This window comes from Gastrolobium bilobum, unplaced genomic scaffold, assembly GCF_033153095.1.
Source record: "Gastrolobium bilobum isolate Gb01-03AN ecotype WA unplaced genomic scaffold, APGP_CSIRO_Gbil_v1 utg11244, whole genome shotgun sequence".
NCBI classification, from domain to species: domain Eukaryota; kingdom Viridiplantae; phylum Streptophyta; class Magnoliopsida; order Fabales; family Fabaceae; genus Gastrolobium; species Gastrolobium bilobum.
In genome coordinates this window covers 83,220-97,754 of record NW_026895558.1, presented here as the reverse complement: position 1 = coordinate 97,754, position 14,535 = coordinate 83,220, and the positions used below count along the sequence as shown (strand labels likewise).

At 33.6% G+C, this 14,535-nt stretch overlaps 1 protein-coding gene across 1 annotated transcript; it reads left to right on the top strand.

Annotated features, from left to right (window-relative positions):
* The first annotated feature begins 7,192 nt into the window (after positions 1–7,192).
* LOC133316556 (geraniol 8-hydroxylase-like) lies at positions 7,193–8,959 on the top strand. Its single transcript, XM_061518320.1, has 2 exons — positions 7,193–8,068; positions 8,348–8,959. The coding sequence occupies exons 1-2, from the start codon at positions 7,193–7,195 to the stop codon at positions 8,957–8,959; spliced, it is 1,488 nt and encodes a 495-aa protein (XP_061374304.1).
* The last annotated feature ends 5,576 nt before the right edge of the window (positions 8,960–14,535 follow it).

Here is a 14,535-nt window from a genome sequence, read left to right as displayed (position 1 = left end):
AGCAATTATATGCTACATATGTTCGGAATATTAGCTTCATCCCCACAATTTTAGTCAATACAGATGCAAAGATAATTATAATGTTTTCAGTTTGTTGTCTTTTAACTTAACCTTCTTCAAACATTATCCATTTGGTTTTATATTATATACTTATATGTTAATTTCAATCTCAACTAGGAGGTTATTTATTTTTTAGTATATGTTGAAAGATGTCTTGGCATTCCCTATTTGAACTTTATGGCAATGTTTCAATTTTAGGTTGTCTTTAAAAACTTTAGTTTTTGCTCCAATGGGCATGAACAAGGCCTTTGATCTATAGCAATGGCGGATGTGCTTGGGCACCTCTGTCCGCAAGTGCGGACGTAAATCTCTTAATTTTTTTTTTTTAAACATAATAGTAAAGCATGATGTTGGTTAGATTATGCTTTGTTTGAATTTATAATAAGGGGCGAAATGGAATACGGTGGTATGGAATATGATGCTATATATTTTATTGAATATTTTATGATGCCATATAATAAATCAACTTGATTAAAAAAAATCTCAAAGTTTGTTAAAGGAGTGTGTGGAATCGATACTGTGCGGAACTGATCTAGTAAGTCTTGCACCTCCCTCGTGCTGAACCGATCCTATGCCCACACCATCGGGACTTATTGCTTTACTTTGATAATAAATTTTGAAATTGCATTATTTCAATAATTTTTTTTTTTAAAATTACATCACACATGGGTTGTTTTTGTTGGAATTAGTTTTTTAAAATTAATTATTTTTAAAGGGAGGTTATACTTATAACCTCTTACAACTACTTTTTCTACCATTTAATCAAAATCAAATTAACAGCTCTTACTTGATATTATTTTATATTCGTTAATTTGATTTTGATCTAAATGGTAAAAAAGTGGTTGTAAGAGAAAATATGTTGTAATTATAATCTCTTTCTTATTTTTTATGAATAAGTTTGATTTGAAAAGATGTATTGTTTCGTCGTTAAACAAATATGTTGTTTCATCCTTGAATGGGTGTTATTTAAATTGTTATATTGCGTGTTTTATATATAAATAGGGATTATAATTTTAAGACACGAGTTTTTTCCCGATTGGTATTTGTGTATTCTTTACATTTGTATTTTTTTACTCTAGTGCAATTGGTCACGCATAGGTTGGGTTCGACGAGTCTATTCTATGTGGAAGTGCTGCTATAAGAATAGAGGTAATTCGTTCTATTCTAGGAGACAATTGTCTACAAATCTTGTATGGAGCGGACAAAATTGTCTTAAGGACACAATGCTTAACACTGGGCTTGATTTTTTCTTATTGCATTCGTATAGAGTTTTTCCATCAAAGTTGATAAATAGGATGTTGAGGCTCTAATGACTTCACCAATATAGAGGAATCTTGAGAAAACCTACGTTTTCATTCATTTCTTTCCTTGCCTTTTGTAAAGAACCACTTCAACCCAAAACCTTAAGGTGTTAGGTGAGGGGGCGGTGAGGATCGAACTCGTGACCTTGTGTTCAGTGAAGCTTTGATACCATGTAAAGAACCACCTCAACTCAAAATCTTAAAGTGTTAGGTGAGGGTCTTTTTAATGGTTTATATTATTCTCTAACACATCCCCTCACGCAAGAGCCCTTTGGGCTTGAAGTGAGAATTATTGCATAGGCCCAATTTTTGGTTTACCTTATGCTTATTTAATTCCACAAGTGGGGGGGGGGGTGAAGATTGAACTCGTGATCTTGTGATCACTGAAGACTCTGATATCATGTAAAGAACCACTTCAACCCAAAATTTTAAGGTGTTGGGTAAAAGCCTTTTTAATGGTTTATATTATTCTCTAACCCCTTTTAAAATTTTAATTGCTTTTCTCAGTAGCTGAATCTAATCTTATAATAGTCTCTTGACGTTGATTTGTGTTTTTTGGTTTAGTTACTGCTGAGAACTAAGGTACAGAGAAATACAGTATTGTTGCGATTTTGGGTTTAGTTAAAAATGAAATGAACATTAAGAAAGACACTCTCGTTCTTAATCCTATACTACCATCTACATTATGTCTGAAAAACTGGTTTTTAAGATAGCAGTTAGTGAATCAGTGTTGGCCAGTCATGACCATCCAAATCAGAAGTGTTGGTTAAAATTATTGATGAGGGTGTTGAAAATAATCAAGTATGAGTTGTAAAGAAGTACCACATAGACTAGACATAGACCAAGTGATGACCATATAAGTGTGAAAGACCCATAAACCTGCAGCCTTAAGGTTTTGGGTTAAGATGTGGTGTCGGCCCACTTATTATGGTTTGTCATTTGGCCCATTGGTGGATGTACCATTTGCAAAGGGTTTTGGGCTCCCTCATTCCATTTCCCAACAGTGGTATCAGAGCCAATGATCTGGGCTGGGCCAAGTGTGTTTGGAAGGCCTCTGCAGAAGGCTAGTGTGACCCTAATATTTGAAGAGAAAAAAAGACTTCCGCAGAAGTTGACCTTAGAGTAAGAATGATATTGGGTCTCACACTTGAGGGAGGATGTTGAAAATAATCAAGTATGAGTTGTAAAGAAGTACCACATAGACTAGACATAGACCAAGTGATGACCATATAAGTGTGAAAGACCCATAAACCTGCAGCCTTAAGGTTTTGGGTTAAGATGTGGTGTCGGCCCACTTATTATGGTTTGTCATTTGGCCCATTGGTGGATGTACCATTTGCAAAGGGTTTTGGGCTCCCTCATTCCATTTCCCAACATTGGTATCAGAGCCTGGCCCTGGACCGGTGTGTACAGCGGGGACGCTGTATTCCCAGTGAGGGAGGATGTAATGTCCCACATCGGTTGGAGAGAGGAACGAAGCATGCCTTATAAGGGTGTGGATACCTTTTCTAGTGTGAGGCCTTTTGTGGGGTGTCCCAAGAAACAAAACTGTGAGCTCGACGGTGCTTGTGCGCGGGGCAAAGCGGACAATATCATGCTACATGGTTTGGGGCTGTTACATTTGGTATCAGAGTTATGGATGCTGAAATTGATGCAATTGAGAGGAATGATACTTGGGAGTTAACTGATCTTCCAAATGGACACAAAATCATTGGTGTGAAGTGGGTGTTTAAAACAAAGTTAAAGGAAAATGGTGAAATTGACAAGCACAAAGCACGCTTGGTTGTCAAGGGGTACAAGCAACAATATGAGATTGATTATACAGAAGTTTTTTCTCCTGTTGCGAGACATGATACAATCAGGTTGGTGGTTGCATTGGCTGCACAAAATTCTTGGCCTATTTACCAGCTAGATGTCAAATCAGCATTCTTGCATGGGTACTTAGAGGAACAAATATTTATTGAACAACCCCCTGGTTATGAGAAAGTTGGAAATGAGCATAAAGTTTACAAATTGAAAAAGGCACTTTATGGACTAAAACAAGCCCCTCGAGCTTGGTATAGTCGCATTGAGTCTTATTTTCTTAAGGCTGGTTTTATAAAGTGTCCTTATGAACATACACTCTTTGTTAAGATTGGTGATGAAGGAAAAATGCTTATTGTTTGCTTATATGTAGATGATCTTATATTCACTGGAAATTGTGATGTTATGTTTGAAGAATTTAAAAAGTCTATGATGAATGAGTTTGAAATGACTGATCTTGGTATGATGCATTACTTTCTTGGCATAAGTGTAGCACAATCAAGTGATGGAATTTTTATTTCTCAAAATAAATATGTGGAAGATATTCTAGACAGGTTTCAGATGAAGGATTGTAATCCTGTGCACACTCCAGTTGAATGTGGCTTGAAGTTACATAAAGATCATAGAGGAAAGAAGGTTGACAGCACCTTCTACAAACAAATTGTGGGAAGTTTGATGTATCTCACTGCAACAAGACCAGACATAATGTATTCTGTGAGTTTAATTAGCAGGTATATGGAAAATCCTACAGAAATACATTTGTTGGCTGCCAAGAGAATCCTTCGCTACTTGCAAGGAACAAGAACTTTCGGGATATTTTACAAGAAGGGTGTAAAATCTGATTTAGTGGGATTTACTGACAGTGATTATGCAGGAGATCAAGATGACAGGAAGAGCACATCAGGTTATGTTTTTATTATTGGTACAGGTGCTATTTCTTGGGCATCGAAGAAGCAACCAATTGTCACTTTGTCAAGCACAGAAGCTGAATTTGTCGCTGCTACAGCTTGTGCATGCCAAGCCATTTGGCTAAGGAGAATTCTTGAAGAACTTCACTTCAAGCAAGAAGGAGCAACTTTAATTTATTGTGACAATAATTCTGCAATTAAATTGTCAAAGAATCCAATTTTACATGGGAGAAGCAAGCATATAGATGTGAAGTATCATTTCTTAAGGGATCTTACAAAGCTGGTATAATTGATCTTATTTTTTGTAGAAGTGAGGATCAAGTTGCTGATTTGTTTACAAAGCCTCTCAAATATGTTGCGTTTCAAAAGCTCAGGGGATTACTTGGCATATGTTCCATGGAGAAAGTCAAAGGATTTGGAGTAAACTGAATTTTTCAAGAACATCAGTTTAAGGGATTGAATGTTAGAGTCTCTTTGTTTTTTGTCCGTTAGAAAATTCAATGGTCTTTTAAGTTTGATGTAACGGCCATGTGCTGCACTAAAGTTGTTTGATGAGTCTTAACGGTATCATAATGAGTCAGTTTTGGGTAGTATAATGAGTCATTAAGTTAGAGTTTATTTGGGTGTAATGTGTCTCTTAATGTTATGTTTTTCAGTTTTAGTTTCTGGTTTATATTAAGTTTGAGTCAGTTTATGAAATTTGTATTCCCTCTTCAAACATTGTGAGTTATATTTCTGCATCTTAATTTTTCTCCAACAGTGGTATCAGAGCCAATGATCTGGGCTGGGCCAAGTGTGTTTGGAAGGCCTCTGCAGAAGGCTAGTGTGACCCTAATATTTGAAGAGAAAAAAAGACTTCCGCAGAAGTTGACCTTAGAGTAAGAATGATATTGGGTCTCACACTTGAGGGAGGATGTTGAAAATAATCAAGTATGAGTTGTAAAGAAGTACCACATAGACTAGACATAGACCGAGTGATGACCATATAAGTGTGAAAGACCCATAAACCTGTAGCCTTAAGGTTTTGGGTTAAGATGTGGTGTCGGCCCACTTATTATGGTTTGTCATTTGGCCCATTGGTGGATGTACCCTTTGCAAAGGGTTTTGGGCTCCCTCATTCCATTTCCCAACAGAGGGTCATGTCATATGTGCTCCTAGATATATATTGGTTGCAAGGTTATAAACATTTTAGGAAACATTCCCAACTCCGTGAAATATAGTAGCATTGACCATGCCCAAATACTAGTCATGTCCCATGAGTTTATGCTCTTCAAACTATACTTAGTGGACCCATCTATATTGCAAAGACACCAACTACTTAACAGAAAAGCAGACAAGCAACTTTTAGTACTAGTACTTTGTTTGACCTTTGGTTTTAATTTTCAACATCTTAACTAACTAGCTAGGAATAACTAATATTTTAACTGCTAATTTGCTTTCAGAATCTTAACTTAGGATGGAACTTTGAAGAGGAAGACAGGCTGAAAACTAAGTAGTATAATTATATTACTATATATGAAACTAAACCTCAGTTAGTCATTGGCTAGTATTAATTGAAAACAGAACCTCAATTTTCTCGGAACTAAGAAATCAACAAATTCATTTTTGTTTATTGTGTTGAGCTGCTGTGTATGGCTAGTACTGGAAAATCCACAAAGCAAAGTTATTGTGAAGCCGAATAGATCCAAGTTGATAGAAATCATTAGTCAATAACGTGTTTTGCCATCGTACACAACTTTTTTTTTATCAGATGATCAATTACCCGATTAGTTTGGTTCTGTTTCGAGCCGAGCAGAACCACTAAAGCATTAAAATTCTCCCTATTAAATTTTTAAGACGGCCGTCAAGAACTCTAACTCGAGACCACTAGAACAACCCCTCAGTTTGATTCACGAAGATGGTGTTACACACTATCCTTTCACATCAAATGCACGAGACCAAGTCTCCACCCCACTTTCATGTTGAGGTCAGAGGGTGCATTTCTAAGAAACGAGTCTATATCTTTTGGTTCGTCAAGTCCTGATAACAAGACTCGGTCATCTAGTCATGTGCATTGAATCTTTCAACATTGCCATAAAGGTCACATGCACAATGCTCAATTTCTAAGCACCATTTTGGGTTTTGACCAGGTAACAAGACTTGGTATTTGGATCTTCATCCCAAGTTTGTCAACGATTGATATTCACCAAAATTATGTCAAATACTCGGGATTACTCTATTCATTGTCAAACGAATCCCTGTGAATTGAATAGCTTTTTCTGTTTTATTATTTTAATGGCTTTAATTGTTTTCAAACAGTTGCAAAACCCATTTAGCTTTTGTCATGCAATATAATTCTAATAAGGGGATAAGGATAATGGATTTTGCAATCAATTAATCACGCGTTCGGTCCAAAGATGCGTTAAGTAATATCCCATAACAGATGCTTACACGGATTCTTTAGCTAATCTGAATAGGTCTGGGTTTTGAATGGCTCAATTTATATTTATATGATGATGAGTATACACAATTTTTTTTTTTTCTGGAGAAAATAAAATTTGACTTGATTTTATAATCCTTTTCTTTTTCTTTTTTTTCTTCCCAAATCTAGTAGGGAGGTCCTATTAGACCAAAAGAAATATAGAAAATAGGAATTGGGAGAACAAACTCCTATCACATATCTACTGTCCCTGATAAATACCAAGAGAAATATAGAAAATAGGAATGTTAAAATATCCGCTCAACTCATTTTCAAGGCATTCCGAACGTGCATGAAACTCAATTTCTGAATCAATTCAAATGAATAAAAAAATCACTTTTTAAAATCAAATTTAATCAAACAAATGAACTCTATATTTTAATAATTCTAAACACAATATAATACTCCACACGGCTTTCTTTTCAAAGTTCACAAATTGGAAAAAACCATCAAGCTGATGTGATATCACCATTCTACCACATGGCATTTTGACTATAGAATAACAATTCGCATTATTTTATTTTGTCTTGTTCAATTAGACGTGTATATAAGATGAGCTCCCAAGTATCCCCATGCAACAACAACAACAACTACTAGTCCAATTATATCCTCTCCTTAATTTCCCTCCCCATTTGTTACCAATATCACTTCCAAGTTCCAAGATGGATTTTGTAACATGTGCATTACTCCTCCTGTTGACATGTGCAACCATTCATGCTCTTGCTAGAACAAGAAAACCAAAACCAAAGCTTCCACCAGGGCCTTCACGCCTTCCAATCATTGGAAACCTCCTTGAACTTGGGCAAATGCCACACCAGTCTTTGGCCAAGCTTGCAGAGATTCATGGTCCTGTGATGAGTCTCAAGCTAGGTAAAATAACCACTGTAGTCATTTCCTCAGCTGAGATGGCCAGAGAAGTGCTCCTAACACATGATCAATTCTTGTCAAACAGAACCATTCCCCAATCTGTGTCAGTTCTCAACCACGAACACTATAGCCTTGCCTTCATACCCGTTTCTCCTCTTTGGAGAGACTTGAGGAAAATATGCAACGGTCAACTATTTGCACACAAGACTCTTGATGCAAGCCAAGACGTGAGACGCAAGAAAGTGCAACAACTCCTCGGTGATGTTCAAAAAAGCAGCCAAATTGGTGAAGCAGTAGATATTGGAAGAGAAGCATTCAAGACCACTATTAATTTGTTATCAAACACCATTTTCTCTGTGGATTTGGTTCGGTCTGCAGGTACAGCAGGAGAGTTCAAGGACTTGGTGACAAACATCACAAAACTTGTTGGATCACCAAACATAGCAGATTTTTTCCCTGTGCTGAAGAAGATTGACCCGCAGGGTGTTAAAAGAAAACAAACAAAGAATGTTGCTGAGGTTTTGGACATCTTTGACAACTTAATTAGGCAACGGTTGAAGCTGAGGGAAAGCTCAGGCTCTGACACACACAATGACATGTTAGATGCCCTGTTAAACATTTCTAAAGAGAATGAGATGATGGACAAAACAATGATTGAACATTTGGCACATGTACGTATCCTCCTCTCCCTTCTTATTTCATGGAGTACTATGAAATTTTTTATTTTGTTATTATCACTGCTGTGCTATAGTGGTAAAACTGATCCTTCGTGATTGAAAAGTCACAAGTTCGAATTCGGAAACAATTTCCTTTCAAATATGTAAGGATAAGGCTGCTGAGCCTTCGTCCTTACTCTCATTTACTCTCATTGGCCGCGGTTTAATGGAAAGTGGTTTTGGTTATTTTCACTGCTATATGTAATTAACTCACTTTGGAATTATGATTTACAGGATCTGTTTGTTGCGGGAACTGATACAACAACTTCAACACTTGAATGGGCAATGACTGAATTAGTACTCAACCCAGAGATCATGTCAAAGGCGAAAAAAGAGCTTGAAGAAATGATAGGCAAAGGTAAACCAGTTGAAGAATCAGATATTTCTAGACTCCCTTACTTGCAAGCAATCATAAAAGAGACTTTTCGCTTGCACCCTCCTGTTCCTCTTTTACTCCCTAGAAAAGCTGCAAAAGATGTGGACATAAGTGGCTTCACTATCCCAAAGGATGCACAAGTACTAGTTAATGTGTGGACAATTGCTAGGGATCCAACCTTATGGAAGAATTCAACTTTGTTCTCACCAGAGAGGTTCCTAGAGTCAGAGATTGATATCAAAGGTCATAATTTTGAGCTTGCACCATTTGGTGCTGGGAGAAGAATATGCCCTGGCATGATGTTAGCTATTAGAATGTTGCTCTTGATGTTGGGTTCACTAATCAACTCATTTGATTGGAAGCTTGAAGATGGCATGAAACCAGAAGATATGGACATGGAAGAAAAATTTGGAATTACCTTACAAAAGGCCACACCCCTTCGAGTTGTTCCTGTTAATTTAAGTAACTAAATAGTACACTAGAAGGTTGTATTTACAAATTTTTTGTTTATAAACTCTTACAAATTACATTAAGTATGACCGGTCATACTTCAATCAAGAGTATATGACCGGCCATACTTAGTATAATTTGTAAAAAAAAGTTTGTAAACGGATCATTCCCCAACTAAATAAGGTGGCAAGCATCTGTATGTGTTAATGCATGTTAGGTTGCCTATAATTTTATTTTCTGTCAAGGGTTGTTATATGTTTTTTTTTTTATCTTTCTTACTTTAAATATTAAAGTGTGTGAAAAAACAAATAAATGTATTCATGTAATTAACTATACATTGATGAATGCAAGCAGACTTAAATTCTTCATTGCTTTTTGTTACACCTTGAGAGGATATATATGTGGAATGCAGTGATCATGAATTGATTGTGTGACATGAAATGCCTCCAGTATTTGAAATAATATTATAATAATAATACTTGAAAGAAAAGAATAATAAGATTACGAAATAAATTTATGAACAAGAGAAAGGAAATAATTAAAGTTGTAAAAAAATAAAATAAAAAGAAATACCTTCACGTACAAGGTTACTCTTTTCTAAAGTACATGTTTAGAACATAAAACAGTGGTTTAGGAGAAGGATCTTGTTTTGTAGTAACTTATGAATTTTTGGAGAGATTTCGAGCACGGATCAATGCCTCTCTTCATGAGGAGTTTGTAGAGTTCAAAATTGTGCGCTTTGATGAGTGGCAGTGGAGAAGGCTAAAAATTGGGATTTCGCCTGACTATGATTATTTGCTTATGTACGAAAAGTAAGCACTTGAATTAATTCAAAAAGAATTATTTTAGTTTCATTAATGGTTTTGGCCTTTTGGGTTTGAGTTCTAAGTGTGTAATTGTATTAAAAATTAAAAAGGAAAACTTTCGAGAGGGATTAATCGAATAATTGATAAATCGGTAAAGAAAAATTAATAAAATTTAAACAATTTCATAAATTTAGTGGTGGTACGCGTCTTCATATTTCAAAGTTAGTTTTAGAGATGGATTGTGTAGCTCTAATGCTTGACACACATAACACATTGTCATGTGTGGTTTGAAAATTGGAGAAAAAAGAAAGTTCATGCTTGTCATCATCTCGTGAAAATCAACGGTTAATGGTAATAAAAAAGCATTATAAATTCTTCCACGTATGTTATCATATTTTGAACCAATATAAGACTTTATCCCTTACAAGTAAATTTTGAACACTTTTATTCTAAATTTATCATTTTCACGCTCCAATAATAATGATGGACATTTGTGAATATAATAATATATCTTCACACGAACCATACACTGTTTTTCTCTATAGAAATTTGTTTGGATGGAAGATAAATAAAATAAGGGAAAAATATTGTCCTTTTAAAGAATTTAATTTTGTGTCATTTTATATTCTAACTGTTGATTTTTGTCAATCAATGATTGGAATTTATTGAGTTTTATTATGAATTATTAATTAATTAATAAATTTAATCCAACCAATGACACAAAGCTTTTCTTTTATTTATCATGTTGTGACTCTTCGATTTGCGTGGAAAGCTTTTCTTTTCTTTTTCTTTTTTAAATAAATGTGGGGCCCACAACTAGTTGAGTCACAACATGAGAATTGAATTCTCATGCAACATGAAAAAATTAAACCCCTAAAAATAATTATGTATTATTGGAGATTATTGTGCAAAATCTACCAATTAGCACATAAGGAAACAAAAGTACACAACAATTAATTTCCATAAATTATTGTAATAAGAACATTAAATGGACTACTCATAAAGAGGATTTAGTTTCTTAAACCGTTGTAATTCTCTATGTTTATGTAAAATTGCTCCATAAAAAGCCATTATGATTAACCTAGTTATGAGGGATTTAAATAGTTTGTACGAGATTATAAATTCAAATTTCAGTGTGACTATTTGTATAAAAAAAAAAAAGCACTCCTTAGATAAAAATATTTTTGGTGCTATGAATACCTTAACATTAAATGCATGTTTCAAAAATTTCCGATGTGAGCAAAAACTCTGGCTTGACGAAAGTAAGCAGCATAGAATTAGAATAGGTGTATGTGGACTTGTGGAGTCTATTTTGTTTGCATATGTATGTGGAACGGAGTACTGCCAAATCTACTCCACTAAGTAATCTGCATTTATTATTCGTTTGAAACAAATTGCTCGTGACACGCAATATGAAGAATTTCAATAAATTGCTTATGGGCCAACTTTGTCTCGTATATATATTTTATTCTTTTTTTAGTTTCTTTAAAGTATCCCTTGATCGATAGTCAAAATTAATCATTCCAAGATGTAAATCAGAGATTACTAAAGTAAATTTTGTCTCTATTAACAAAACATTTTCTATATATACAATTAGGTATCGAACCCCCTCTCAACATATTTAAGAAACACAATCACCTACCAAGTCTGCCAAATTTTATTGATATATATTCTTTATTCTTACTTTCCCTAGATGAACCAAAGTCATTCCCATCACAAGAAAAAAGTTCATGTGTTGGGCTACAACGGAGGATTCAAGGGAGAGGCGAGCTTTTGGTTTTGTCTCTTTCTAAATTTTGATATTTATTATTATTATATATATTAAATAATAATTTTCAATAATAATAAATTATTAATACTAACAGTTAGTTCCTCTAACCGGTGTCTAAAAACCCGACCCGACCATCGACCCGACCGAAGTCAGGAGTCACCGGGTCACGGGTTCAACCGGAGGGTCATGAGGTTACTACGCTGACCCAGTTTTGTATATTAAATATATATATATATATATATATATATATATGAAAATATTAAAAAATAAATCACCAAAGATTCAAAATATACTTAACATAATTTACCAGTGTTTTAAAACTCGGACCGGTAATCGAACCGATCGAGGTACTGGGTCATTGGGTCACTGGTTCAACCGGGTTCAACCGGTTTTACTGTTCACATATTAAAAATATAAAAATATTACTTATATTAATAAAAAATCATATAAAAAAACTATCAATGAGCTTCAAGAAATAAATTGGTTTTCAATGATAGCAAATATTATATACTTCTAAGCTTCTAGCTCTAGACTGTATCCTAATATTGGATTAAACCATACAATATAAGTTAAATGCACTTTTTGTGCTTGACATGATACGGATAAATTAAATTATGATAACAAATAGTATGCATGAAATATACACTATAAGAAAAAAGTGTCCACCGTTGAGATGAGATCATGAGACCATCAGTGTTTATCACCACTTAACTTCATGAGATCATTATAAGATGCAACTAAATTACATAAACGAACTACACTAATCTAAAATACCTTATTATTTTCACCTTACTTTTAATCATATTCATCATAAAATATGAATATGATTTAATTCAAGAGTTCTTATCAACAACAAAAAATTTTACCAAAAAAAGAAGAAGGAAAAACCGGTTTAACCCGAGTCAACCGGGTCGCCGAGTCACCGGGTTTCGGCCGGGTCAACCGGTCCAATCCGGGCTGACTGCATAACCGGTCCAACTACCCGCTCGGACCGGGGAACCCACCGGGTCACCGAGTCTCGGGTCGACCCGGCCGGGTTTTAAAACACTGTAATTTACCAATTACAACCACAAGTCAATTTTACATAACCTAATTAAAGTATCAAGATACAAAAGTACAAAACTCATATTCTAATGAAGTTAATAAAAAGTAACATCATCAAATTTCGGCTCTCCTTGTCCTTCTCCACCATTGCCATCCAAACCTTGAAGAATATTGCTTTTATTTTGGGGTACAATGGCCATATGAGGTTCATCATCTACATCATCCTCGTCTAAATTCAATTCATCTACAATAACATATTATATGCAAGTTAATAATTAATATAACGTGATCAAATCATCAAATTAAACAATAGAATTATAATCATAAAGAAACATACCAATATTATCTATAATTGATTCGATGGTATTATTCCTCAAAGATCTTGCCTCTTCATTGATTAATAATGGTGGTGACGCTTCAAAAACTCAACTAGTAGAATGATCATCCATTGTTTCCAAATTAATTGGGTCATAATTTTGGTGCTTCAATTGATTCTTATTTTTTCCAATATTCAACATCAACAAATATAAACATATATTTGTCTAAAAGAGAATAAAACATTAATGTATGCATAAATTAACAAAAAATTGGAACATGTATGTATTTAAAAAAAAAAACATGCAGTGACCCCTTTGACCCGGGAGTCACTGAAATTCGGCTGAATTTTGGGAGTTGATGTGCATATATGGTCCAACTTGTGATCCCAACCCTCAGAGGGGAGGGGTCTGGATTGACCTGGGTCAATCCGAGAGGCGGGGTGAGTTTTAAAACACTGCCTCTAACTAGAGTACTTGTAATAATTAATCACTCCTATTAATTAAAATAATACTTCTAATTTTAATTTTTAATTTTTATCCGCCATTATAAATAGGAGTGATATTTATATATTAAATAATAATTTTCAATAATTATTAATTATTAATTCTAATAGTTAGTTCCTCTGGTTAGAATACTTGTAATAATTAATCACTCCTATTAAAATAATACTTATAATTTTAATCTTTAATTTTTATCCGCCATTATAAATAGGAGTGATATTTATATACTAAATAATAATTTTCAATAATAATAAATTATTAATTATAATAGTTTGTTCCTCTGACTAGAGTACTTGTAATAATTAATCACCCCCTATTAATTAAAATAATACTTATAACTTTAATCTTTAATTTTTATCCGCCATTATAAAAACTTCCGGATCCGCTACTGTTGGGCCACATATTGATTCGATTTAATAAACACATTTGACTTACCTGATCTCTTAGAAAACACAGTTATCTTATTATAACATTAAGCAAGAGAAATATTCGATTATTTGTATTTTCTTACGGTATTATTATGTTGATGAGAAGTATTAAATATTTATTAGTTGTCAATTAATATTTTTAAATTTCAAATATTTCGTTTTTGGCGGTCAATTTCAAATATTTATTGTTTGAATGTAATTAATGATGGAAAAAGTATTTGTGATTTTAAATTACATAAAGTTATATCAATTTAAGAGAAAGATAGAAACAAGAAAAAAATTATTTAAAATTTAAATTAAAAAAAAAACCACTCACTTTCTCTCCATGATTTTCATTTCTTGTGTTTATCTCTTTTAAAATAACATAACTTATATCATTTAAAATGACAAACAACAAGTATCTTTAAATTTTAGGGTACGATAACAATTGCCTCTTTGAAAGTTGCTATAGTGACTTTCTTTTTTAAAAAAAAATTGATAGCTTCGATGAGTTGTATAGTATTTATTAATTGTAATTTTTATAACAAATATTTAAGTTCTATAAAATGAGAAACTCTTGGATCTTATTCCTATATCATATTAATTATTTAAGATATTATCATATCGAATATTAAATTATAACTAATATGAGATATGATAATATATAATTTTTTTTGTTATAACTAAAAATAGTACATATTCCACAATAGAGAATAAAATAAACTCACATTAAATGGCCATCAATGATCT

Coding starts and splice junctions, on each gene's coding strand:
- LOC133316556 (XM_061518320.1), top strand. CDS start 7,193: ATGGATTTTGTAACATGTGCATTACTCCTCCTGTTGACATGTGCAACC. Junction 8,069..8,347: donor TGATTGAACATTTGGCACAT/GTACGTATCCTC, acceptor TATGATTTACAG/GATCTGTTTGTTGCGGGAAC.